We start from the raw sequence: 26,931 nt of genomic DNA, 5'->3' as shown, positions 1-26,931 counted from the left end.
CGCTGACAACAGAGCCAGCAGGATTCAGAGAGAGGACAGCCCTGAATATTGTATGAAGAGCAGCCCCCATCTTAAGAGGTTTTGGTGTCCCATGAATCCTTGCAGGTTTGTCCAGAAGCTGCTTCTGTCACAGAGTTGAGGGAAGCCTTGAAGTTTCAGGAAGTCACTGGGTCTAGGTTCTGGTTCCTTAGGACACTGATGTTATTAGCCCAACTCATTAAATGGCCATGGGGCAGAGGGAAAAATAGGCAGTAGGCAAGGAAGGAAATTCTGAGTTCACAAGGACTTTTCTGAACTGTTAGACCATGTGTCATCTCATCCAAACCTCAGAACAATCTGGGGAGGCTGGCCAGGCAGGATTCGACCACAGGCTTGGCTGATAGCATAGCTTGAAGCATTTGCTTTATGTCAGTGTGTTCCATGGCATGGTAGAAGGGATTGTGTGCAGAAAAGGGGCTCTGGGAAGTGCTGTGTTAAACAGGCATATCTATTGCAGAGCCTTTAAAATGCCTGTGTACATTGTGAGGCTCTCAAGAGGAGATAGGGCGTGTGCTGTGACCTATATCCCTGCCTCCCTCAGAATGTGCTCTCGAAAGTGCAATGGTATGTAATGTCTGTTTGTGGAGTTTTCCTAGTGGGTGGTGGTGTTTTTAACAGTGGTACCTCATGAGCCACTGCAAACCTGCAAACATGGTGGGGTCTTCCAGATGCCGTTCAGTGGTAACATGGGGTAATGTGTGTGGAGGTAGAACAGGAAAGCTTGGTTCTCTGTGGAGACTTCTTACTTATCATCAGGAGAGAAATAGCTCTTGAAGGAACCAGTCCTCCCCCAAGCCTCCCAGAGGTTGCCCTTCTGTGGCACTCAGTCCCAGGCCTTCTGTTTTCCTGATTCTGTGTATGCTCACTCAGAGAAGGGAAAAGTTTGGAAAATTCTCAGCTGTAAGTGACAGAACACCCAACTGACAGTTATTACACTGAATCTGAAGTTTGGGTTCAGACAGTTCGAGGGTCTTGGCAGCAACTCAATGATATCAGCAGACACTTTTCTTTTTCTCTTCTGTTTTTTTGAACCATTTTAGCCATTTGTCCTCAGACTTGTTGCCTCTTGGCTGCATGATGGCTGCCATAGCTTCAGGCATTCAGGAATAGGTGCTAAGGTAGATGGGGGTCTTAGCACAATAACTGCCCCTTTCTCAAATGGGTCTGCCATTTTTAAATCTTCATAAAGGTAAGTATTTCCTGGTAGCCTTCTTTTGTTTCTTTTGGGGTTATGTAACCACCTATAGCTGCAAGGGCAGCTGGAAAGACTTACGGGCATAGACAGATTATGATCTCTTCTCTGGGCCTAGACCCATGGGCTTCTGCTGGTAAGGAGTGGTCAGAGAAGGCCATTGTGTGGTACTTGCCTTGGTTATCCTACGTCTCTTAAGATTTCATTCAGCATCTGTGTGTTGATTCTGCCCTCATCTGCTTCATTCTCCAGAACAGATAGTTCACATGTCAAATTCCTTTTATATACACCAGGGGCTAATCTTTGATCCTCCCATCCCTTCACCTCCATATCCAGTCTGTCTGAAGGCCCCATGGATTCTTCTTCCCTTCCTGAATGACCTGCCTGTTCTTGACTCTCTAGCCCTGCTGCCTCCCTCCCTTGTGTTTTCTTTATCCCTGATGGCAGTATAGTTTTCTTTTTCTCCAAATATTTTAAATTTTATTTTTAATGTAATACTGTTAAATTGAATTTTTTCTGTTTTGATATTTATGATATATATGAATTTCCTAACCACCATCATTTAATCAGGGTACCTAACAATTCCATCAACCCCCAACTCCCTTTCCCCATCCTATTTTTTTATCATTAACACCTCCCCTCACCCATAGCCCCTGGCACTGCTGATCTATTGTCTCTTTTTGAGAATGTCATATAAATAGAATCATAGGGAATATAACACCCCGCCCCCCTCCCCATGGCTCCCCTGTCTGTTTGCCCATTGTTTTTGCTCATTGCTTGTTTGTTTGTTTGTTTTCCTCGTCTGTTTTTTCTTTAGGAGGCACTGGGAACTGAACCTGGGACCTCCCATGTGGGAGGTGTGCACTCATCTGCTTGAGCCACATCCATTCCCTGCTTGTTTGTTTTTGCTCATTGTTTGGCTGTTGTTTTTCTTGTTTGCTCTTTATTTTTGCGCATTGTCTGCTCACTGTTTGTTTGTCTTCTTTAGGAGGTACAGGAAACTGAACCCGGGACCCTCCATGTGGGAGGAGGGCACTCAACTGCTTGAGCCACATCTACTCCTCTGGGATGTAACTTTGACACTGGCCTCTTTCACTCAGCAGAATAATGTCTTTGGGACAAGTCATTCAAGTTGTTTGTGTATCAAATGGTTCATTTCTTTTTATTGCTGAGTAGAATTCCATAGTATGGATATACCACACTTTGTCCATTTACTTATTGAAGGACCTCAGGGTTGTTTTCAATGTTTGACTTTTATGAATAAAGCTGGTGTAAATATTTCTTTGTGTACAGGTTTTTATATGAACATCAGTCTTAATTTTTCTAGTATAAAAGCCTGCAAGTGCAATTGCTGGGCTCTGTGATTGTTGCATGCTTAAAGAAAGGGCTGATTGTTTTCCAGAATGACTGTATCATTTTATATTTCCCTCACAATATTATAAGTCCAGCCATCTACAAAGTTTGAATTTAATTTCTGGGTAAGGTGTTTACTCTTAGAGGTAGGTGTCATTGGCCAGATTTGGAAAATAATGACTGACAGTAACCACTACTTCTGTATTCATTAATGTGGATTAGGGTGGAGAAAAGATTGAGTGCTCAGAAAAGTAGGGCTGAGTAGAAAACCTAGTAGGTGTCCATAGCAGTGGTCATTTCCAAACCTGTGTATGCAGCAGAATTATCTGGGGAGTTCGTAGTAATGCACATTCATGGGTTGAATTCAGACCTACTAAACTGGAATCTGTATTTTTAACAGGGACTTAAGAGAGTTTCAAGTAGCTATGCCCATGTCAGTTGGGAACCATTGTACTCTCTAAGATCTGTTGTTTATAAAATGTAAATGTTTTACAAACATATGCTATACTACATAACAAATGAAAAACTTCCCATCCTTTATTTTTTCACCTTATCTCTTTCCTTGGCCTTGTGTTTGTATTTTTGTGCCTTCTCTGATACTTAATTCTATTTTTTTACTTTTTTCTTCTCCATTTGGGTTTTCTCTGGCCTGATAAATCACTGACTACTGTTTTCTCTGTTCTCAGTCAGCCCTAATATTGAAACTTTCTTTCCAGGTTTCCATTTCCTCTCCTGTGTAAAGTGTTTGCTTTTCACCATCCCTAGTTCATTTTCTTTCTTGTGTCAACTTGTATTTATCCTGTTCATTGGCAGATATTTGTCTCTCTCACCGGTTGTTATTACCTTTTAATGCTAGGAGTAGAAAATAACCATCAGTGTTTGATAGAAGAAACTTTAAGTTTTATGTTTAAAGACTGAAGTTCTTTAAGGTTTACTCTTACCAGTCTTCTCTTCTCTTCCCATAGGGAAGAAGAAGAACGTCTGCGAAATAAAATTCGAGCTGATCATGAGAAGGCCCTCGAAGAAGCAAAGGAAAAATTAAAAAAGTCAAGAGAGGAAATCCGAGCAGAAATTCAAACAGAGAAAATTAAGGTAGTCCAAGAAATGAAGATGAAAAAGAACAAGCTACTGCCACCAGTCCTTGTACCAAAATTTGTAGGAGTAAATGGTGGAGACCCAGAAGATAATGATGTAAGAGAGAAAAGGGAAAAAGTTAAAGAGGTAATTAGCTACAATTTGTGATATGGGATTATGGATATGTATTAGACTGGATATAAATATATATGTATTTATAAATTTGTACAATATGTGCCTTTATATTTCAATCTTGGATTATAGTTGTAGTACAGTTTCCAGATTGGCATTTAGGTGTAGAACTCTGTCTTTTTCTTAACATTGATTATAATTGAATACTTTAAAGACTTGATATAAGGTTGTTAATTGGATGGTTTCATTATTTACCGTATGTTTAGAAATGTTTTGATATTCAGCATTCCATTAAATATACAATAGATCCTTATATAACTTGTCATTAAATACAAGAATTTTTAAGCGTTCGTTTAGTTACAGGGAACTCTGGTGGATACTGTGCATATCTCCTTGAAAGCATGCTTCTGATGAGCTAGTGTTGTGTCTCCCACCTTTCAGAGAACAAGTCATGATCTCTCCCAGCCACAGTGCAGGTCCAGAGCGTATTCTTCCGAAGATCTTCAGCGGATTGAAGAATGAGAAGGATTGATCTTAAAATTCTTTAAATTTATTTAGCCTCAGAAGTCTTTCATTTTGTTGTTTAGGAAATTGCTTGGAGCTAAAGAGATTATGGAGTGAGGGATTTAGTGTAATTATTTCAGTTATACTTAACTGAATTTATAATTACTTGGGAGAGATCTGGGTGGAATTTGCAGTTGTACTACCTCTGAAGAAAAATATTTCGCCAAAGAGTGTAAATAGCATCAACAGTATTTCAAAGGGATTGTTTATCTAAAATAAAGTAAATTTAGTTTCAAATAGTCAGATATCTGTTTGGATATATTCTGGTAATGGATATGGAAGATTAGCTGGTATTGTAAACTTGGCCTTATGAATTATTGTAAGGCCTTTACTTTGAAGTCAAAGTAGAGCTACACACTGATTTTTTCTCACTTCAGGAGTCTATATTTTATGTACAGGCTGGTTAAGACACTTTCTTTGGTTGGCATTGGGGAGACATTGATAGATTTTTTTCCAGATGTCTGACTTGTGTATTTTTCAAATGTCACTAGGATTTATTGAAATACTTTCTCATGTACATACTAATGTAATTCATATACATAACCATGTGGATTTGGAGGGCCCAAGACAATTGTGATGTTCAGAAATTCACTAGAAAGATTCACAGAACTCAGCAACCCTATTGTACTCATGGCTATGGTTTATTACAGCAAAAGGGTACAGATTAAAATTAGTTTATTACAGTGAAAGGATTCAGCAGTGGACAAAGGCACATAGGACAGAGTTCAAGAAAGATCAGGATCAAGCCTCCAGTTGTCCTCTCTCCTGGTGGAGTCATATGGACAGTGCTTATCTCACTCAACTACTGTGTATGACAACATGGATGAAATATTGCTAACTAGAGAGGCTTACCCGACCTTGGTGTCAGGGTTTTTATTGGGGTTTGGTCCTATAAGCACGGCTGATCATCTCTCTCCAAACTCTCCAGCGGTTAAGCTGATGCCATTCAACCCAAGGTCCCCACCGCAGATTACATTGCTAGTATAAGCTATTGGGTGTGGCCCAAGGCCTTCATTAAATAAAGGGCCTCTTAATAGGCAGGACATCCCAAGAGCGTTAGAGACTGTCTTTCAGGAGCCTGGCAAGGGCCAATCTTCTTTTGGAATGTTCAGGATTTGGACACCCTGAACCTGCTGAGTTAATCCTTTACTTCACATCCAGTTATCCTTGTTCCTGTAAATCAACTTAAAATGTATTAAGAAAACTTGTGTAAGTTCCTGTTAAAGGTGATGATTACTAATTTAGAAAGCAGAGAAAGTTGAAACTTAAGCCTATAGAGGAAGAAACTAAGAAGAAACAAGCTGATTTGAATGTAGAATAACTGCATGTTTCAAGAAGTGGAGACACCTTACATGTCAAGCAACAGAGGTATAAGATAGAGCTGGAAAAAGATTATTTGGAAGTTTGTAGAGGAGATTTTAATCCCCCAGGTTCCCAATCCTAGCCCATGCATCCTTTTACTGTACTTCCTAAACTAATAATAAATGATAGAATTAAAAATTCAGTAAAAGAATTGGAAGAAAAATTGAGTAGATCTTTCAGTAGGACAAAAAAGATAGAAAAAGTGAGAAGGAAGATCAGTCCAGAACATTTAACTAATGACCAAGTAGTTAGGTGTTCTAGGAAGAGAGAACAGGAAAGTGGAGGGGAAGAATTCAAAGAAATAAATCAAGAAAATTGGCTGGAACTAAAGGAAATGAGTTAGCAAATTGAAAGGAACAAAGGAACTGCCAGGCATCCAGCACAGTGAATGAAAAAAAGACTCTTACTGAAGTTTCAGAAAAACAGAAGAATAAATCATTAAGGTTTACAGAGAAAAAGAGTTGATCCAAAAGATTGAGAATGGGAATCATAATGGCATATCAACAATAATATTGGAAACTGAAAGACAGTGGAATAAAGTTTTAGAAAGAATTATGTAGTCAGTTAATTTATGATTCAAATCTGAGGGTAAAGATATTTTTAGAAGTTTTCTTAGGTTGCTACTAGAAAATGTGCTTCAACATAATGAAGGAATAAATTTTTTTTTTAAACATTAGAAGACACTGAGATTTTGGAAACAGGGGCTCTGCTACCAGAGAGAGATGAAGGGAATTCTCAGGATTGTGATGGATGGAATTAGCAGGATGACAGTTGTGCCTCAGGTTGAGAGAACAGAAGCCTGGATAAGAGCAGGAAGATGGAGACAAAGCAGTATCCCTATGCCTACTTCTGTTTGTTTAATCCAGCAAGGTTCAAAACTTGTTTCAGTATAATCAAACACATCAGATAAAACTATCAGATCCATTTTATTCTGTGACATAGCCTTTCTGAAGCCCTCTATCTTCCTGCTCAGGATAAACTGCAGTTGGTCATGGTTTATTAGCCATATTATATATTGCTTATTTTTTGTAAGGAATTTTGTCTCTGTGTTCTTGAGATATAGTTGTCTTTATTTATCTCGTAATGTCTTTGCCTGGAGTAATAATGGCTGCATAGTATAAGTTGGAAAATGTTCTAGTATTTAAATGAATATATAGATATATACTGTTAAATGAAGAGGTTTTCATACACTACAGTGAACGATTATGCAATTCAGCTGATGTATAATTAAATACCTTGATTTTTTTAAAGCACTTTTATTCACACACCATACGATCCATTCAAAATGTATAGTCAGTAACTCTTAAGTATAATAAAAAAACTTGTGCTTTCATCATCACAATCAATTTTAGAACATTTTCATTGGTCCTAAAAGAAAAAACATATATTTGCTTATACCCTCCTCCCCCGTTGACACTTAGCATTGGTGTGGTACCTTTGTTACAATTAATAGAAGAATGTTAAAATATTACTGTTGGCTATGATCCATAGTTTGCATTCGGTGTGTTTTCTGCCATATAACCCCCTATTATTAACACCTTGTAATAGTGACATACGTTTGTTCTGGGTCATGGAGAAACATTATGTTTGTACTATTCCTTGTCCACAGCAGGGTTCACTGTATTATACCATCCCGTGCTTCATTCTTTAGCTTTCCTTCTAGTGACATACATGACCCTAAATTTCCCCTTTCAACCACAATAATGTGCTGCCATCACCTCAATCCATTTCCAAACATTTACAATCAACCTTATTAAATTTCTGCACAAATTAACCATCAGTTCTCCATTAATATATTGTATGTTATAATATGTATAATACCTATATTCTAGATATTAACTCAGTGAGTTCGTTCGCTACATTTAGTTCATGTTAGTGAGATCAAGCAATACTTGTCCCTTTATGTTTGGCTTATTTTACTCAACACAATGTCCTCAAGGTTCATCCATGTTGTCACGTACATGAGGACTTCATTTCTTCTTATAGCTGAATAATATTCCATCTTATGTGTATACCACATATTACTTATGTAGTCATCAGTTGATGGACACTTCAGTTGCTTCCATCTTTTGGCAGTTGTGAATATTGCCACTAAGAACATCAATGTGCAAGTGTCTGTTTGAGCCTCTTTCAGATTTTCTGAGTATATACCTAGTAGTGAGATGGCCAGATAATATGGCAGTTCTACACTTCCACAGCGGCTGTACATTTTGCATTCCTACCAGCAGTAAAAAAGTGTTTCTTTATCTCTACATCCTTTCCATCACTTGTGGTTACTATTTGTTTAATAGTGGCCATTCTAGTGGGTATGAAATGATAGTTCATCGTGGTGTTGATTTGCATTTCCCTACTAGCAAGTGATGTTGAGCGTCTTTTCTTGTGATTTTTAGCCATTTGTATTTCCTCTTAGAGAAATGGTATATTCAAGTCTTTTGTCCATTTTTAAATTAGGTTATTGGTCTTTTTTTATTTTTAAACTGTAGGATTTCTTTATATATATTCTGGATAATAAATCCTTACTGGATATGTGGTTTCCAAATATTTTCTCCCATGGTGTGGGCTGCCTTTTCACCTTCTTAACAGAGTCTTTTGAAGTGCCAAAGTATTCAGTTTTGAGGAGGTCCCATTTATCTATTTTTTTCTTTTGTTACTTGTGCTTTGGGTGTAAGGTCTCAGAAACTACTGCTTACCAACAGATCTTAAAGATGCTTTCCTACATTTTCTTTTAGGGGTTTTACAATCCTGGCTCTTGTATTTAAGTCTTTAATCTATTTTGAGTTAATTTTTATGTAAGTGTGAGATAGGGGTCCTCTTATATTCTTTCATTCATATTAATATGGATATTCAGTTCTTCTAGCACCATTTGTTGAAGAGACTGTTTTGTCTCAGTTGAGTGGCCTTGGCAGCCTTGTCAAAAATCAGTTGATCTGAGAAGCGGATGTGGCTCAACCAGTTGGCGCCCGCCTCCCACATGGGAGGTCCTGGGTTCAGGATCCCGTGCCTCCTAAAAGAAGATGAGCTGACACTGCTTCCTGCTGCAGTGAGCTAGACACTGCCTCTCACCACAGCAAGTAGATGCCACAAGTCAACAGACATCATAGCCTGCAGGGAGTGGATGTGGAGCGGGCTGTTGGGCACTCGCCTCTCATGTGGGAGGTCCCAGGTTCGGTTCCTGGTGCTTCCAGGAGAAGGCAAGCAAACAGTGAGCTGACAGGTGAGAGAACCATCTGGGGGAAAGGAGGATAAATAAAAAAAATAAAGTAAATAAATCTTAAAAAAAAAATTGATACTACATAGATGTGTCTATTTCTGAACTCTCAATTCAATTCCATTGATCAGTATGTCTGTCTTTATTCCAATACCATTGTTTTGACCACTGTAGCTTTGTAAAGTAAGGAACTGTGAGTCCTCCACAACTTTATTCTTTTTCAAAATTTTTTGGCCTTTTGCAGCCCCTTGTCCTTCCAAATAGATTTGATAATTGGCTTTTCCATTTCTGCAAAGTAGACTGTTGAAATTCTGATTGGGACTGCATTGAATCTGTAAATCAGTTTGGGTAGAATTGATGTCTTAACAATTAGTCTCCCAGTCCATGAACACACAATATTCTTCCATTTATTTAGGTATTCATAAATTTCTTTTTAGCGGTGTTTTGTTGTTTTCTGAATATGAATCCTGTACATCCTTGGTTCAATTTGTTCCTAAATATTTGATTCTTTTAGTTGCTATTGTAAAAGGGTGTTTTTCCTTGATATCTTCCTCAGACTGCTCATTACTAGTGAGTAGAAACAGTACTGATTTTTGTGTGTTGATCTTGTATCCAGTCACTTTGCTTAACTTGTTTATTAACTCTAAAAGCTTCGTTGTAGATTTTTCAGGAGTTTCTGTATGTAATATCATGTTATCTGCAATAGAGAAAAGTTTTCCTTCTTCATTTTCAATTTAGATGTGTTTTATTTTTCTTTTTTTGCCTAATTGCTCTAGCCAGAACTTTTAGCATAATGTTGAATAATAGTTGTGAAAGTGGGCATCCTTATCTTGTTCCTAATCTTAGAGTACAATGTTAACTATAGGTTTTTCATATATGCCTTTTATTATGTTGAGCAAGTTTCCTTCTATTCCTACCTTTCAAAGTGTTTTTGTCAGGAAAGGATTCTGGATTTTTGTCAAATGCCTTTTCTGTGTCAATTGAGATGATCATGTGTTTTTTCCCAATGATTTGTTAATGTGGTTTATTACATTAATTGATTTGCTTTTATTGAACCACTGTATTATACCTAGGATAAAACCTACTTGATCATGGTGTATAATTATTTTGATGTACTTTTTGGATTTGGTTTGCCAGTATTTTATTGAGGATTTTTGCATCTATATTTATTAGAGGAATTGGTTTATTATTATTATTTTTAAAAGATTTTTATTTTATTTATTTCCCGCCCCCCCCCCCATTACCCCCTGTTATCTGCTCTCTCTGTCCATTTGCTGTGTGTTCTTCTGTGTCTGCTTGTATTCTCATTAGGTGGCTCTGGGAACCGATCCTGAGACCTTCAGAGTGGGAGAGAGGCGATTACTCTCTTGCGCCACCTCAACTCCCTTTTTCTGCTATGTCTTCTTAATTTCTCTCCTCTGTGTCTCTTGTTGCATCATCTTGTTGTGCCAGCTCTCTCTGTCGGCCGGCACTCCTGTGTGGGGCGGCTTTCCCATGCGGGGCAGCCTTCCCACGCAGGGCCGCTTTCCCGCATGTGCTGACACTCGCGTGGGCCAGCTCGCCGTGCGGGCCAACTTGCCCTCACCAGGAGGCTCTGGACCTTCTGTATGGCAGGTGGGAGCCCAATTGGTTAAGCCATATCTGTTTCCCCTGGAATTGGTTTATAATTTTCTTTCTTTTTTTTTTTTTTTGTAGTGTTTTTATCTGGCTTTGTTATTAGTGTGATGATGGCTTCATAGAATGAGTTAGGTAGTGTTTTCTCCTCTTCAGTTTTTTGGAAAAGTTTGAGCAGGATTAGTATTAATTCTTCATGGATTGATTGGTAAAATTCCTCTGTGAAGCCAACTGGTCCTGTGTTTTTCTTTGTTGAAAGGGTTTTGATGACTCATTCAGTCTCTTTACTTGTGATTGGTTTGTATAGGTCTTCTGTTTCTTCTATACTTGGAGTAGGCAGTTTGTGTATTTCCAGGAATTTTTCTTTTCTTCTGTTGTCAAATTTTTGGCATACAGTTGCTCATTGTATCTTCTTATGATTTTTATAATATCTTTGGAATCAGTAGTAATGTCTCCCCTCTCATTTCTGATTTTATTTATTTGCATCTTCTCTCTTTTTTTCATCAGGCTTTTAATATATTTCCCCTTCCCCAGCCCCCAGTTGTCTGTTCTCTGTGTCCATTTGCTGTGTGTTCTTCTGTGACCGCTTCTATCCTTATCAGCGGCACCAAGAATCTGTGTTTCTTTTGTTGCGTCATCTTGTTGTGTCAGCTCTCCGTGTCTGTGGCACTATTCTTGGGCAGGCTGCACTTTCTTTCGTGCTGGGCGGCTCTCCTTATGGGTGCACTCCTTGCGCGTGGGGCTCCCCTACGCGGGGGACACCCCTGCGTGGCAGGGCACTCCTTGTGCACATCAGCACTGCGCACGGGCCAACTCCGCACGGGCCAACTCCACACGGGTCAAGGAGGCCTGGGGCTTGAACCGTGTACCTCCCATGTGGTAGGCGGACGCCCTAACCACTGGGCCAAATCTGCTTCCCTCATCAGTCTCTCTAAGGCTTATGTCAATTTAATTGATCTTCTCAAAGAACCAACTTTTGGTTTTGTTGGTTATCGCTATTGCTTTTTTATTCTTGGTTTCATTTATTTCTGCTCTAATCTTTGTTATTTTGTTCCTTTTGATTGCTTTGGGATTACTTTGCTGTTCTTTTTTAGTTCCTCCAGGTGTGCCATTAGGTCTTTGATTTTAGCTCTCTTCTTTTTTAATGTAGGCAGTTAGAGCTATAAATTTTCCTCTCAGCACTTAGAATGTCCTTCTTTGTCTCATTACATTTTTGCATTTAAAATCTATTTTGTCTGGTATTAGCATAGTCTCCCCAACTCTTGGTTTGGTTACTGTTTCTGTGGAATATCTTTTTCTAGCCTTTCACTTTCAATCTGTTTATGTCCTTGGGCCAAGGTGAGTTTCTTGTAGACAGCATATAGATGGGTCATTTAAAAAAAATCCATTCTGCCAAATTTTGTCTTTTGATTTGGAGAGTTTAATCCATTAACATTCAGTTTTAACCTAAAGGCATTATGCACTTCAACTATTTTATCCTTGGCTTTCGTATGTCATATCTTATTTTTGTGTCTCTTTTTACCCATATAATTACCCTTTCTGATCATTTTAGTTTCTATACTCCCTTTCAGGCTTCCCTCTCCTGTTTTTCTTTTCAGCCTGCAAAACACTTTTTTCTTATAGGGTAGGTCTCTTGTTAACACACTCTCAGCTTCTGTTTGTCTGTGAATATTTTAAATTCTCCCTCATTTTCCAAGGACAGTTTTGCCAGATAAAGAATTCTTGCTTGGTAGTTTTTCTCTTTCAGTATCTGAAATTTATCTTACCACTGTCTTCTCAGCTTCATGGTTTTCTGAGGAGAAATTGGCACTTAGCAATATTGAGTGTCCCTTGTATGCGATGAATCACTTTTCTTGTTTTGATTTCAGAATTCTTTAGCATTTGACAGTCTGATTAGTATGTGTGTTGGAGTGGGTCTATTCTGATTAATTCTGTTTGGTGTTCATTGTACTTCTTGGGCATGCATATGTTTTTCATAAGAGTTGGGACATTTTTGGCCATTATTTCCTTAAATATTCTTTCTGCCCCTTTTTCTTTTCTTCTCCTTCTGGGAAAACCCATGACACATGTGTTTGTGTGCCTCATGGTATCATACAGTTCCTTGAGACCCTGCTCAATTTTTTCTGTTTTCTCTATCTTTTCTTCTCTCTGTTTGATTTTGTATGTCCTTTCTTATAACTTGCTGATCATTTCTTCTGCCTATTCACGTTTGCTGTTGTATGCTTCTATACATTTTTAGTCTCATCTGTTGTGCCTTTCATTCTCATAAGATCTGTTTTTTTCCTTTGTATTGTCTTTTTAATAACCTTTATCTCTTCAGCCATATTTCCCTTCAACTCCTTGAATTGATAAAGGAAATTTGTTTCAATATCTACAAATAGTTCCAAATTCTGTATCTCCTCTGACTTTTTAATTTGTTCCTTTGATTGGATGATATTTTCTTATTTCTTAATATGGCTTTTAATTTTTTAGTTTCTCTGAGTCTCTGATTATCTTCTTGAGTTTACTCTGAAGGTTGTTTTCTCCCTTTCCTAGCATTTTGTTGTTGATTGGGTTTGAATTGAGGCTCTCTGCTACTTAGTATTTCCCAGCCAAAACGGGGCCAGGGACCCATATAGATGGTGTGGACCACTTCCAAAGGGCCCTGGGGAGGAAGAGTCAGGTAAGAAAGTCTTTCAGCTTCCTAAGCTCTGCCCAGCAGTTGGCACTCTTTGCCAAAAATCCATTTTGATTGGCTCCCCAAAGGTATGCTTTCCTGACTTGCCCAAAAGATGGTGCTCTACAGCAACGTATTCCTGCACCCCTAAGAAGACCCGTGCTCTTAGTTCTCTTCTGTTCACGACTCTGACACGGTTCATTGGCACTGCAGCGCCTGCCCCTGAGAGGCTACAGTAGCGGGATCCAGTCGTCTGAATTCACTGGCTGAAAGCTTTCCTAGTACTGAACCATGCCCGCCACTGTTTTTGGGGAGGAGGACTTCCATGGCCCTCCCAGCCCACAGCAGCCTGCCAGGCAGGGACTGGACCAGACCCAAAGTTGCTTGTCTCCAGAATGGGGGATGGGTGTCAGCAGCTGCCACAACCTGAGTCACAATATCTGATTGCAATTTTTCAGTCTTTTCATCTAGCTCTTCCCTGGATGCCACACAGTGCTTTCCTCGTCTCCAGAGCCCTAGGCCCTAGAGCAGTTGTTTCAGACAGTTTCTTCCTGTCTGTGCACTCTTCTTAGAGGTGGAGTTAGCCCTTCAGCTTCCCACACTGGCCATCTTCCCAGAATTCCCTATATAACTTGATTTTTTTTTTTTTTTTTTACCATTTCTGCTATTCTATAGTTTGGAGCTCCTTCACTGTAATAAATTCAGCTCAAACAGTTGAAAAAATATATAACTGATTAGCTTAATGACTATAAACTCTAGAGCTTCAGGCTTGGCTGGATCCAAGTTGCAAAAGTTATTGTCAGGAATATTCATATGTCTCAGTCTGTATTTTCTTTGTTTTGTTGGTTAGCTCTCCGTGTTGGGAGATTGTTAGTCCCCATCAGCTCCAGAATTATATTTTACATATATATCGCTCCAGAAATATATATTATGAATTACTTGTAATGTATCATTATTTGAGGTCACAAAAAGAGAGAGACCTTCTGCCTCCCAGCATCTTTATCAATATGTATAAAAGACTTGAGTGCCCCTTCTTTAAATCACATGTACCCAGTCACATTGTCTAGGGCAGGGATTGGCAAATTACAGTCAACTTGGCCTGTTGGCCTTTTTTTTTTTAAATGTAGTTTAATTGGAACGCAGCCATGCTCATTTGTTTATGCATTGTCTAGGATTAGGTTTGTGGTAGAAGAGCAGATTAAGTATTTAAGACAGAGACTATATGATCTGCAAAGCTTAAAATACTTAGTTTACAGAAAAAGTTCGCTAAATTTTCATCCAAGAATAAGAAGTTCTCTAGCCAAGCTTAGTTTATTTGGTCATGGAAGCAGAGCCTGTTGATTGACAGCTCTGTCATAATCACAGTGAAGGAAGAGAAGCTTTTCCTCAGAGGATTGGCAAATGCCAAAGACATTTTCCTCCCCAATAAAAAGGAACTTGTCTATTATACCTAATTATTTTCTAATGTGTAGCCCAGGGTTAAACATGGTTATGTGTTTTCAAACTGATACAAATGTTAATGGAAAAATATACAGATATAGGAGATATAGAGAATGGGTAAGAATATAGTAATAGAAACCCTCAGTTACATGAAATATAAAATGACACTGTGTGGATAATTTAAATTGATGGATTATAATTTTTTTCCCTCTCAGATGATGAAGCATGCCTGGGATAATTATAGGATATATGGATGGGGACATAACGAACTCAGACCTATTGCAAGGAAAGGGCACTCCACTAACATATTTGGTAAGTGTACCTTTTCTAATTATTATTTCCATTTTATGCATCTTTCTTTCAAAACAAGATTTAAGTTTCATAGTATTTCATATAGTTCGAACATTTTTTTTTCTTCAGAATTATTTTACTTCTCCCCCCACTTTCTGGGGCCCCTCCCCCCCATTGTCTGCTCTCTGTGTCCATTTGCTATGTGTTCCTCTGTGTCTGTTTGTATTCTTATTAGGCGGCTCTGGGAACTGATCCCGGGACCTTCCGGAGTGGAAAGAGGCAATTACTTTCTTACGCCACCTCAGCTCCCTGTTCTGCTTTGTCTTCTGTGTCTCTTGTTGCGTCATCTTACCTTGCCATCTCTCTGCGTCGGCCATGCACAAGGTGGTTTTCCTGCACTGGTGGCATTCCCATGAAGGTGGCACTCCTGCATGGGCTTGCATTCCCGCATGGGCCGGCACTCCGTGTGGGCCAGCTCACTGCATGGGCCAGCTTGCCCTCACCAGGAGCCCCTGGGCATTGAACTCTGGATCTCCTGTATGGTAGATGGGAACCCCATTGGTTGAGCCACATCCGTTTCCTTTTTTTTTTTTAATTGAACATTTTTATGAACTAAAATATTAAGTAACAGATTTTCTTTTGCAATTTTTAGTTAGTATTTAAAATTGTTTGTAATATACACACATGCAGTAGATTTTCTATTTATATAAAGATGCTTTATTTATCTGAATATTTTGAAACTTTTTGCATTTCTCTTATGACAGGGAAGGTAGGTACCTCTTAATAATTTTTTTTCTTCAACACAGCACTCATTCTTCTTGTACACTATAAAGGGGGAAAAACAGCATATTTCAACAAAACAAGCTGCAGGTTATTTGGTTGGTTATAATGTACATTCACAGTTCGTAGGGGAAAATTGAGGTGTGTGTATGTGGAAGAAGGTGTGGGTAATAGTGCTGTGCTCACCTTGAGTTCTCTCTACCTCTCTTGAGTTCAGTCCTCTTGTTAAGCTGGGGATATCTACCTAAGGATAAGCCTTAAGCATTGTTAGCTGTTCTTTGTAGTCTTCACTTCTTCCCACTTCCCCCCTTTTGAATGCTTCTTGATGTGATGGATACCTTTTAAGTAACATAGGTGAAGCCAAGAAAGTATTAATTGGGTAAGAAGGCACATATATTAGTTATATGCAATGCAGGTAACTTTACTGATTATAATATACCATCAAAGTAATCCATGTAACAGTATTTTTCTTTAATGTGGTACTATATGAAAATTCTTCTAATCCTCTTATTTCCCTTATAATTTGTTCATGGTTTTACTTTTTGTTGAAACAGAAAATAGCTTAAAAGATAATTCCTCCTAGTTTTGTGAGATGTTGAGGTGGGGGAATATTTTTCTTTTTCTTTAGGTAATCAGAGACACCAGAGATCTCACAATATGACATTTAATTTAACCACTTTCATTTAATGAAATAAAGTATTTTTCCTTAACAGAGGTTACAGATTGAAAAGTTTCCATTGTTTTGTGAATGACACAGTAGGAGACATTAGTGCATTAAAAATCATTATATTTAATGATTAATTAAAACTAGAGTCTTCCTTCAAAAACTATTCCTTTATATTAAACTGTATTAACAGTGAGTCCTTCTGAAGGATTGGAGTATAAACATGTATTGATGAAAATGATAGTTGAATTTTACTTTTCTACTTCTCAAACTATATTTCTTAGAGCATTTAATGTAATAATATTTACCAAATAACTTCTAGTCCTAGCAAGGTAATAGGTAAATAACATACATTATTTTATTTAATCATCACAATAACTGCATGAGGAAAGATTGCTGAATTTAAATTCAGAAGATAAATGAACTTTCAGATAACTCTTAAAATTTCATTCTTTATAAGTTAATATAAATTTTTATTATTGTGAGAAGAAACATTTTTTCTTCATTGAACATAATTGTGTTAAAAGTCTTAATGGGGAAATTTTGATTTAATGTTTTTTTCTTTTTAAAAATAATAGCTTTTTTTTTTCTTTCCTGAAAGGTGGTTTTCATTTGTGGTAATTGGGTCAGACTGCTTCATATGTAAACTTTGTAAATTACCATTTGGTTTGGTTGGTGAGTGATGACAGGGTGTATTAAGTTAGGTTATTGTCAGGTGAGTTCTTGCCAGCTCATTAGGAACACTTAAGTTGATTTTTTGGTAAGTGAAATCATCTATAAGTTAAGGGAGGTTGGAGTTGGCAAGATAATCTTATAAAATGAACCCTTTAATTTTGCTTTAACTTTATTCAGCAATGTTTTTTTTCCATTGGTCCTCTGATGAAAAGCAATTAAGGATATTCAAATCAGCAGTTTATCTTCTTTGTTACCAGTCTGGCCTGGAGTCAGTTATTTGCTTCAGACATTCTGTAGTTGGCCTTGAGAATAACATTGTATTTTCTTTTAGAACAGTAATCATATACACGTTAATAGCACCAATACAACAATGTGTATATGGTGCATAATATATGCCAAGGATGGATCTAATTGATTTGTGTGATGAATTTACTTAGTAATCACAAGAATAATGTAAGTCAAGGACTATAATTGTTCACATTTTACAAAAGAGGAAACTGAAGCACAGAGAGGGCTAACAAACTTGCTTGAGGTTACACAGCTAGTAAATAATAGAGCGCGGATTTGATTTCAAGCAGCCTGATGCCATTGTTCTGTGTTCCTAATGGTTATTCATACTGCTTTAGAAAACTCCAGAGTAGAATAAAGTTAATATCAGCACATGGGAAAAATCTGTTTTGAGAAGAATATTGTAGTGAAGATGATAGAAAAAGTAAAAATGCCATCTACATAATTATCAATAGTCACAATTAGGTTTCTATATCCTTAAAAATTTTTTAGAGTGATTACAGTCTTTTTTTAGCTAAATAAGTAGAAATGGCTCTTATTTATGTTTTGCCTTTAATTTTTCGATATGTAGTTCATTAAACGTTCAATATTTAATGTTTAAGAATTTGTTTCCTATTCCTTTTCCGCATGTCATATTCTTGCTAGTTAGTACAATTTGAGTAATTTAAATTTGGTTTCTACCAAATAACCTGGGGCTTGTTCCCTACATTATAGGGAAAACATAAACTTAAAACATATTCTTTTTCATTTCCTTTCCTTTGATTATTTAAAAACTTCTTTTATATGGTAACTGAGAGCATTCTTCTAACTTTTTCCTGGAGTAGTCTTTAGCATCAGTTGGTTCTTTATGTGTACATAGCAGAAAATTCATCTCAAAATGATCTAAACTAAAAAGGGAATTTAATCAGCTCAGCGAATTCCTGGTGTCGGGCTAATACCAGCTGTTTTTTTCTCTTTCCTCTGTTCTGCGTGGTGTTGATATCCTCAGGCTGCCTTCTTAGGAGGATGACTGCAGCAGGTCAGAACTTCACGTCTTGTACCACTAGGTCTGTGGAGAAGCAGCATTGGCTTTCCTATAGACTTCCTTGAGGACTCATTGTTTTTTTTGTTGTCCCTGATTGGGTATTTTGTCTGTCGTTGAATTAAATGCTATACCCAGAAGAATGGAATATGTTAATTTGGTTTTGCCCAGTTATATTTGCAGCTTGTGAGTGGGAAAAGGGAAATGTTGCTGACATAAAGTTAGCACTGTTACTATTCTTCCAAAGTGATTAATAATTGTAATGGAGTATTTCTACTTAGATATTTTGAAGAATTGAAAAAGATTTATTAGGAATAGGATTTTTTTCCATTTAGAAGAAAGAATTTTGATTTGATAAAGAGTGTTCTTTGACTTTGCAGTGCTTTTTGGATTGTGCCTTTTAATTTGAGAGAATGTATGTATGTATATGTGTATATTTGTGGGTGTGTCTTTATAAAATAAATTTTCTCTGTTCCTAACTGAACTGAATTGTGATGAGAGGATGTGATATGTAAGATGCCTTTTAAATTTTTTTATTGTGATAACATATATACCACATGTTCTAGTTTGCTAACCTGCTAGAGCAGATACCATAAAATGGGTTGACTTTTTTTTTTTTAGAAGGTACTGGAGCTTGAACCTTGAACAAGTGAAACAGGCTCTCAGCCACTACACCCACTTCCCAGAAATGGGTTGGTTTTTTTTTTTTTTCTTTAGGCTTTTTATTTTGAAATAACTTCAGACTTACAGGATAGTTATAAAAATAAAATAAGAGGAGGGGCAATATGGCAGTGGAGTAAGGAGCTCCTAGAGTCAGCTCGTGCTACAGGGCAGTTAGTAATCATCCAGAGCTCTCTGGAGCTAGCCGAAGCACCTGTTCGGGGGCTCCAGGAGACCAGAAGAGCATCCTGCCACATCCTTGAAGGAATGAAGGAGCCTGCCCATCTGCAGAGAAGACTCGTGAGTAGAGGCTCCACTGGAGGCACAAGCCACCTTGGTAGATATTCTGTGGTTGGAATTGGAAGTTCCATTTCCCAAAAATGAGGGAGGAAGAGATACTTGGCACCACCTTCAGCTGCTGATGAGTAAATTTGGCTGACTAAAGTATAATCCTAAGAACAGCAAAAATTTGAACCTGCCCAAGTCAGAAAGACAGAAAGAGGCCGGTAGCTGCCATTTTAACTCTGCCCCGCTCCCTCTCCCCCTTTCCCCCCAGCGTGAGGGGAAATGGGGCTGACTGAGAATCACAGTGCTGGTAGGGACAGGCTTCTGTCCATCTAGATCAGATTGCATCTCTAGCCTAAGCCCCAGCTCCACCTCTGGGAGGGAGGAAGCTTGTGGGACCTGCACAAGCCTCTGTGGGTAACTTCAGGTACATTTGCTGGCACAGACTGAATAGCTGGACCTGGGCTCCATCCCAGCACCCCAATAAGATAGTAGAGGAACTGTGTTTCCTCGGCCTCTCCAGGCAACTGCAGGCACTTTCAGTCTACACAAACTGGTTTGTTGAGCACTTTCAATTCTATCTTCACCCTCCAACACCATAGGATAGGAGGGGGCTGCGGTTTCTTCAGCCCCTCCAGACAACTGCCGGTGCTTTCAGTTCACACAGACTGGATACTCAGATACCTGTAACCCGTCCCCACTCCCCAATAGGGTAAGAAGGGAGCTCTGTTTCCTCAGTCTCTCTGGGTAAATGCAGATACTTTTGACCCACACAGACTGAACAGTTGGACACCCATAGCTCCATCCCTGCCTCCAAGTAAGATAGAAGGGGAGCCGAGCAATGGCAGGCACTTTTGGTCTGCATGGCCTGCACTGGTGGGTACCTGTGGATCCACCCCCACCCGCCAATAGGATAGGAGGGGCCCGGTATATCCTCAGCCTCTCTGGACAAGGGCAGGTACTTTTGGCCAATGGGAACTGAACTGTTGGACGTCTGTGTATCACCGCCACCACTCAATAGGCTAGGACGGGGGGCTACTATTTCTTTAGCATCTCTGGGCAACAGCAAGCACTTTTGGCCTATGCAGACTAAATTTTTGGGTGTCAGTTGTTCCATTTCCACCTTCTATAGGACAGAAGGGACAGTACATCCTCAGCTTCTCAGGGCCACTGCAGGCATATTCAGACCACATGAATTAGATTATTGGGCAGTCTAGAGTCCATTCCCACCCCTGGTGTGGGGTGGGGGGTACTACATCAGTTTACCTGGGCAACTGCAGTCATTTTATACTGCAGAATCCATGCCGTGCAGAGATTGCTTTGCATAGCATAGATTGCTGCCCACACCTGCAGCTTTATCCCCGCCCCAGGTAGGGGAGGAAGCGGGGGTGAAGCTGCATCAGTCTCTCTGGGCAGCCACAGACTGACTTGGATTATTCCGCACAGCTGTGGCTCTCTCCCTACCCCGACAAAGGAGAAAGGTGGAAGAAGCTTCATCGCTCCTTAGGGTAGTGCAGGCAGCTTCAGCCTCCACAGCTTACAGCACCAACTACATCTCGGCTCCTACTACACAACCAGCAAGGGAGCAAGGGCAGGAAAGCCCTAAACTAAAGAGAGCAACTGAGCCCAGAATAAGTACATGTAGTAAGTCAGATGTCAAGACACCAACCAAAAATTACAATCCATTCCAAGAAACAGGGAGATGAAGCAACAAGAAAAGCCTTCAGATGACATAAATGAGTTGAGACAAGTAATCATAGATGTTCAAACAAATTTCCTTAATAAATTCAATGAGATGGCTAAGGAGATTAAAGATATTAAGAAGACATTGGGTGAGCGCAAAGAAGAATTTGAAAGCATACACAGAAAAATAGCAGCCCTTATGGGAATTAAAGGTGCAATAAATGAAATTTAAAAATACACTGGAGTCATATAACAGCAGATTTGAGGAGCAGATGTAAGGATCAGTGAGCTTGAAGACAGGGCAGTGGGGGTGTGGAGAAATAAATAAAAATATAAAATCTTAAAAAAAAAAAGGAAAGCTACAATGCATTGTTAAAAGAAATATAAAAAAACTTAAGTGATTGGAAGAACATTCTATGCTCGTGGATTGGAAGACTAAATATTAAGATATCACTTCTATCCAAATTGATATACAAATTCCACCAGCATTTTAAAAATAAATTGAAAACACAATTATCAAATTTATTTGGAAGGGTAAAGGGCCCCAAATAGCCAGAAACATTTTAAAAAGGAAAAGCAAAGTTGGAGGACTCTCACGTTCAGACTTTAACTCATACTACCTAGTTATGGTGGTAAAAACAGCCATGGTCCTGGCATAAAGACAGACACATAGACCAATGGAACCAAATTGATGCATCAGAAATAGACCCTCACATCGATGTCAAGTGATTTTTGACAAGCCTATCAAACCCACCCAGCTGGGGCAGAACAGTCTGGTCAAAAAACGGTGCTGGAAGAACTGGATATCCATAGTCAAAAGAAAGAAAGAAAGGACCCTTATCTCTCACCTTGTACAAAAATTAACTCAAAATGGACCAAAGACCTAAATGTAAAAGCAAGAATCATAAAGCTCCTAGAAGAAAATGTAGGAAAGCATCTTCAAGACCTGGTGGTAGAGGTGGTAGATTCTTAAACCTTACATCGAAAGCATGAATCATGAACGAAAACATGGATAAATGGGGCCTCCTTAAACTTAAACAGTTTTGTGATTCAAAGGACATTGTCAGAAAGGCGAAAGGCAGCCACCCAATGGGAGAAAATATTTGGAAACCACATATCTGATAAGGATTTGATTTCCATTCTATATAAAGAGATCATAAAACTCAACAATAAAAGAGTAAGCAATCTAATTAAAAAATGGGCAAAAGATTTAAATAGACATTTCTCCAAAGAGAAAATACAAATGGCCAGAAAGCAAATGAAGAAAATGTTTCATACCACTAGGTATTAGGGAAATGCAGCAAAATGACAATGAGAATATTATTTCACACCTTACGGAATGGCCATTATTAAAAATATAGAAAACAATAAGTGCTGGAGAGGATATGGAGAAATAGGAACACTCCTTTACTGTTGGTGGGATTGTAAAGTGGTGCAGCTTCTGGAAGACAGTTTGGCAGTTCCTCAGGAGGTTATATATAGAACTGCCATATGATCCAGCAATTTCTCTATTTGGAATATATCCAGAAAATTGAAAACTGTGACATGAACAGACATCTGTACACCTGTGTTCATCGCAGCATTATTCACAATTGCCAAAAGATGGAAACAACCCAAGTGCCCATCAATGAATGAATAAATAAAATGTGGTATATACATACGATGGAATACTGTTCTGCAGTAGAAAGAAATGAAATTGGGATACACATGATAACATGATGAATCTTGAAGACTTTATGCTAAGTGAGGTAAGCCAGACACAAAAGGACAAGTACTGCATGGTCTCACTAACATGAACTAAATATGAAAAATAAACACTTGGAGTAAAAACCTAAAGTAGAGGTTATTAGGAGATAAGAGGAGGATTGAGAAGAACTAATGCTTAATATATGTAAAAGTTTTAATGAACTTTACTGTGAAAGTGTGGCATTATGTAGAGTTGATGGTAACATAGTAGTAGACACTTTATTAATGGGAATATGGCTGGAATGGGTAGTCTAGGGATGTGAATTTCAGTTGAAAGAAACCTAGAGAATAATCTAGGGACTGAATAACACAGTGAACCAGAGATGCATGAAAATTGTGGCTGATGGTACAGATGAAAGAGTGCCCTTCTGTGAGCTAGAGGAGATGTACGTTACTGTTACAGGGTGGTGGGAATGTGGAGAAGCATGGGAAAATATAATTGGTGTGACCTATGGACTGTGGCTAACAAACAAAACTAATATTTATGCGTCTATGCCAAAGATGTACTGTACTGATAATAGGGAAGTATAGAAAAAGTATTCCAAATGTACGCTGTGGACCATGGTTGGTGGTAATAGTCTGATGATAGTATAATCTGTAACAAATGTTCCACCATGGTGTGGTGTGTTGGTGAATGGTTGTTGTATGGGAGTTCTATACATGTGCATCATTGTTTTATAAGTTCACTGCTGCTGTAAATTACACCAAATGTAAGATATGAACTATAGTAGTAATATTATGATAATATTCTTTCATAATTTGTAACAAATGTCTCACAAACATGCAAGGTATTGGTGATGGGTTGATATATGGAACCCCTATATGATGTTATGCATGTTTGTTTTGTAAGTTCACAACTTTTACTCTTCATTTATGTTTATGTATACTCATGTATGAATGATATACTTCAATAAAATAAAATTTAAAAAAACCATGCAGAACTCTAGCATAATCCCCACAGATACCCAGAATCACCAATTTCAACATTTTGTCACATTGGCCACACCATATCATTCTAAATGTATGTCTTTCTGTCTCTCTCTCTGTCTGTCTATCTACCTGTCTGTCTATCAATCAGTCATCTGTCTATTTTCTGTGAATATATGTATATCTGTGCATATCTCTGTCTGTCTATAGATAGATGGATGATGGGTTGGCTTTTAACAATGGGAATTTATTTATTTTAACTTACAATAGGAATTTATTTATTTTAACTGACAAGCTTACAGTTTTGATTATAAGCCTATGGTTTTGAGGCTGAGAAAAATTTCCAGATGAAGGCATCATCAGGCAGTGCTTTATTCCTGAAGACCAGCTGTCAGGAGTCCTGGACTGCTCGGTCACATGGCGAGGCACATGGTGGCGTCAGCTGGTCTCTCCTTTCTCTTCCATGTTTTCTTGCTTTCAGCTTCTTGTTTCTGTGGCTTTCTCTCTCTTTGTCTGAATTTGATTTTCTTACAAAAGACCCCAGTAAAAGGATTAAGACCTACCCTGAATGAGGTAGGTCACATCTTCAGTTCCTATTCACCAAAAGATCCAATTTATATGTCCGCAGGAATGGATTAACTAAAAGAACATACTTTCAAATGTTCCATACAGTTTCAAACCATCAAATGACACATTTCCTATTAAAACACTTCCATGTGTATAATTCATTTATCATTTACTGCATTCATAATATTGTGCTATCATAACCACTGTCCTTTAGCAAAACTTTTTAATCACCCTAAACAGAAAGTCTGTATCTAATATGCACTTATAACACCCCATAACCCTCTACCCTCAAACCCGCCGCTCAGCCACTGTAACATCTAATCTACAAATTCATCTAATGAATTTGCATATAAATATTTCTTTTGGATGTAAATGTTTAATATTTATCCTTTTATTTCCTGCTCTCTTCCTCACTTCCCTCCCTTGTGTCCCTCTGTCATTCCTTTGCCTCCCTTCCACCTTACCCCCTCCTTTTTTTGTCAGGATAGGCACAGATTCCCATCATTTCCTTCTGAAGCTCTTTTCCTCCCATATGGGTTCACATATGGACAGTGTTGTCAGGTGTCTCCACTTTCTGGGTTGTCTCTGATTTGTTGTCTTACTATGTTTGGGTGTCAGGTTTGTGTCTGTTTTTTTTTTTTTATAATATACTAAACTTTATTTTTAAAGAGGTTTTAGATTACAAAAAAGTTATGTAAAAATTATGAGGGATTCTCATATACCTCCTCCCTCTCCCCCATCATCTCCTATTTCTTAAAAATGTAGCTGTACAATTTATTATGATGTGTTTGTAAATCTGCTCATTAAAAAAACACATTTTAAAAAATTGACCCACTTGAGATAAGGACTAACCTACCTACAGTAATAATCTAAAAAATAAAACCATTATTGTGGACATTTATCAGTACTTCACACATCTAACAAATACTGAAGGAGACAATTACCATAGTTATGACTTCTTTAAAGTCTAAAACTTAAGCACAAATCAGAATTAAGGAAAATTCAGAATGTTCACAGTTGTAAACATTTAATATTCAAGTGAATATTAAAATTATTTAAGCATTGTGGCAAATTTACAGAAGCAAGGAAAACAGTGAATAGTAACAGCAGTATATTTCTAGGAGGGAAAGCAATCACTTATTTCCTTTATCATAAAACAAAAGTCAAAGGAGTCAACGTTTTAATAACACTAACCATGTTATTTACTATTCAAGAATTTGCTTTTCAAGCTGTATCTTTAAAATGTATCTGTCTGTATATTTTGATTAAATTAAATTTATGCATCAAAACATGCTCAGAATTCTAATCTTAGGTGTAAACCATAACTTATCAAAATGTAGTCCAAATATTATAGAATAATGCTACCATTTAGATTTATATGCATCATTTGAAAAACTTATCTTACAAATACGAGTTTTGCCCTGTTTCTCGAACAAATGTCTCTGTGTCTAAAAGTTTAAATGATAATCAAATAAGATTCAAGTAATTCATGCTATGCATTTTCCTTCATTGGGCTTTGATAAAAACTGAGCCATCTGGTGCTGGAGCACCATCTTCCTTCTCAGTTACAGTCTCTAAGTCCCAGAAGCAGATACAATAACCGTTGTTTTATTTGTTGAAGCTGTCTTCTGTTTCTCAGCAGTAGCTGCACAAACAGCATCAATCTTATCACTTTCAAAGTCATTGTCAAGCGGGAAACGGACTTTGGCCCAGTGGTTAGGGCGTCTGTCTACCATATGGGACTTCGGCCCAGTGGTTAGGGCGTCCGTCTACCATATGGGAGGTCCGCGGTTCAAGCCCCGGGCCTCCTTGACCCGTGTGGAGCTGGCCTTGCGCAGCGCTGATGCGCGCAAGGAGTGCCGTGCCACACAAGGGTGTCCCCCGCGTTGGGGAGCCCCACGCGCAAGGAGTGCGCCCGTGAGGAAAGCCGCCCAGCGTGAAAAGAAAGAGCAGCCTGCCCAGGAATGGCGCCGCCCACACTTCCCCTGCCGCTGACGACAACAGAAGCGGACAAAGAAACAAGATGCAGCAAATAGACACCAAGAACAGACAACCAGGGGAGGGGGGGGGGGAATTAAATAAATAAATAAATCTTAAAAAAAAAAAAAACAAAGTCATTGTCAAGCATTAATTTTGGTGAGAAATCTGTTATTTCTGCTGCTGATTTACTGGTTTTAATCCTCTTCCACTTTCTGCTGCTCCTTGAGTGTTTTTGCTCAATAAATTCTTTCCATATTTCAGCGTTCATTGGATAGATGTGAAAGGCTACTTGAAAACTTCGAATTGCTTGTCCTTTGGTTCCCTGTTGTCATATTGTTCTATCGTCTGTCTTCTTATCCTTTAGTTTACCCTTCCTAATAATCTTCATTTTTAGATTATTCTCCAAATCTCTCACCCTTGTTTTTCCCTTTTAGGATGCAGCACCCCCTTTAGTGTCTCTTGGAATTCTGGTCTTTTGGTAATGTATTGTATCAGTTTTTGTCTGTGAAGACTTTGAACTCACCCTCATTTTTGAAGGACAGCTTTACCAGATAGAAAATTCGTGGCTGGCAGATTTTCTCTTTTAGTACCTTTAATACATCATAGCATTTTCTTTTCTCCATGATGGTTTCTAAGGAGAGGTTGGCACTGAATCTTACTGAGTTTCCTTGTATGCGGTGCTTTGATTTTCTCTTGCTGCTTTTACAATCTTCTCTTTATCACTGATATT

The 26,931-nt window shown here is 38.3% G+C and overlaps 1 protein-coding gene across 4 annotated transcripts in view; it reads left to right on the top strand.

Moving 5' to 3' along the window:
* The window catches only part of MAN1A2 (mannosidase alpha class 1A member 2), a 254,045-nt gene that overhangs the window by 34,524 nt on the left and 192,590 nt on the right, over window positions 1-26,931 (top strand). For all 4 annotated transcript variants that reach the window (XR_001118517.3, XR_188123.5, XM_071217182.1 and 1 more), the window contains exons 2-3: window positions 3,550-3,805; window positions 14,850-14,946. Coding sequence is in view for 2 of the 4 variants with exons in the window: in XM_071217182.1 (XP_071073283.1) it covers window positions 3,550-3,805; window positions 14,850-14,946 (353 nt within the window). In the remaining 2 variants the exon portion in view is untranslated. The remainder of the gene's footprint in view (window positions 1-3,549; window positions 3,806-14,849; window positions 14,947-26,931) is intronic.

The sequence above is a fragment of the Dasypus novemcinctus genome, chromosome 9, assembly GCF_030445035.2.
Source record: "Dasypus novemcinctus isolate mDasNov1 chromosome 9, mDasNov1.1.hap2, whole genome shotgun sequence".
Taxonomy (NCBI): Eukaryota; Metazoa; Chordata; class Mammalia; order Cingulata; family Dasypodidae; genus Dasypus; species Dasypus novemcinctus.
The sequence above is the reverse complement of the archived record's forward strand: the minus strand, read 5'-3'. Positions and strand labels throughout refer to the sequence as shown.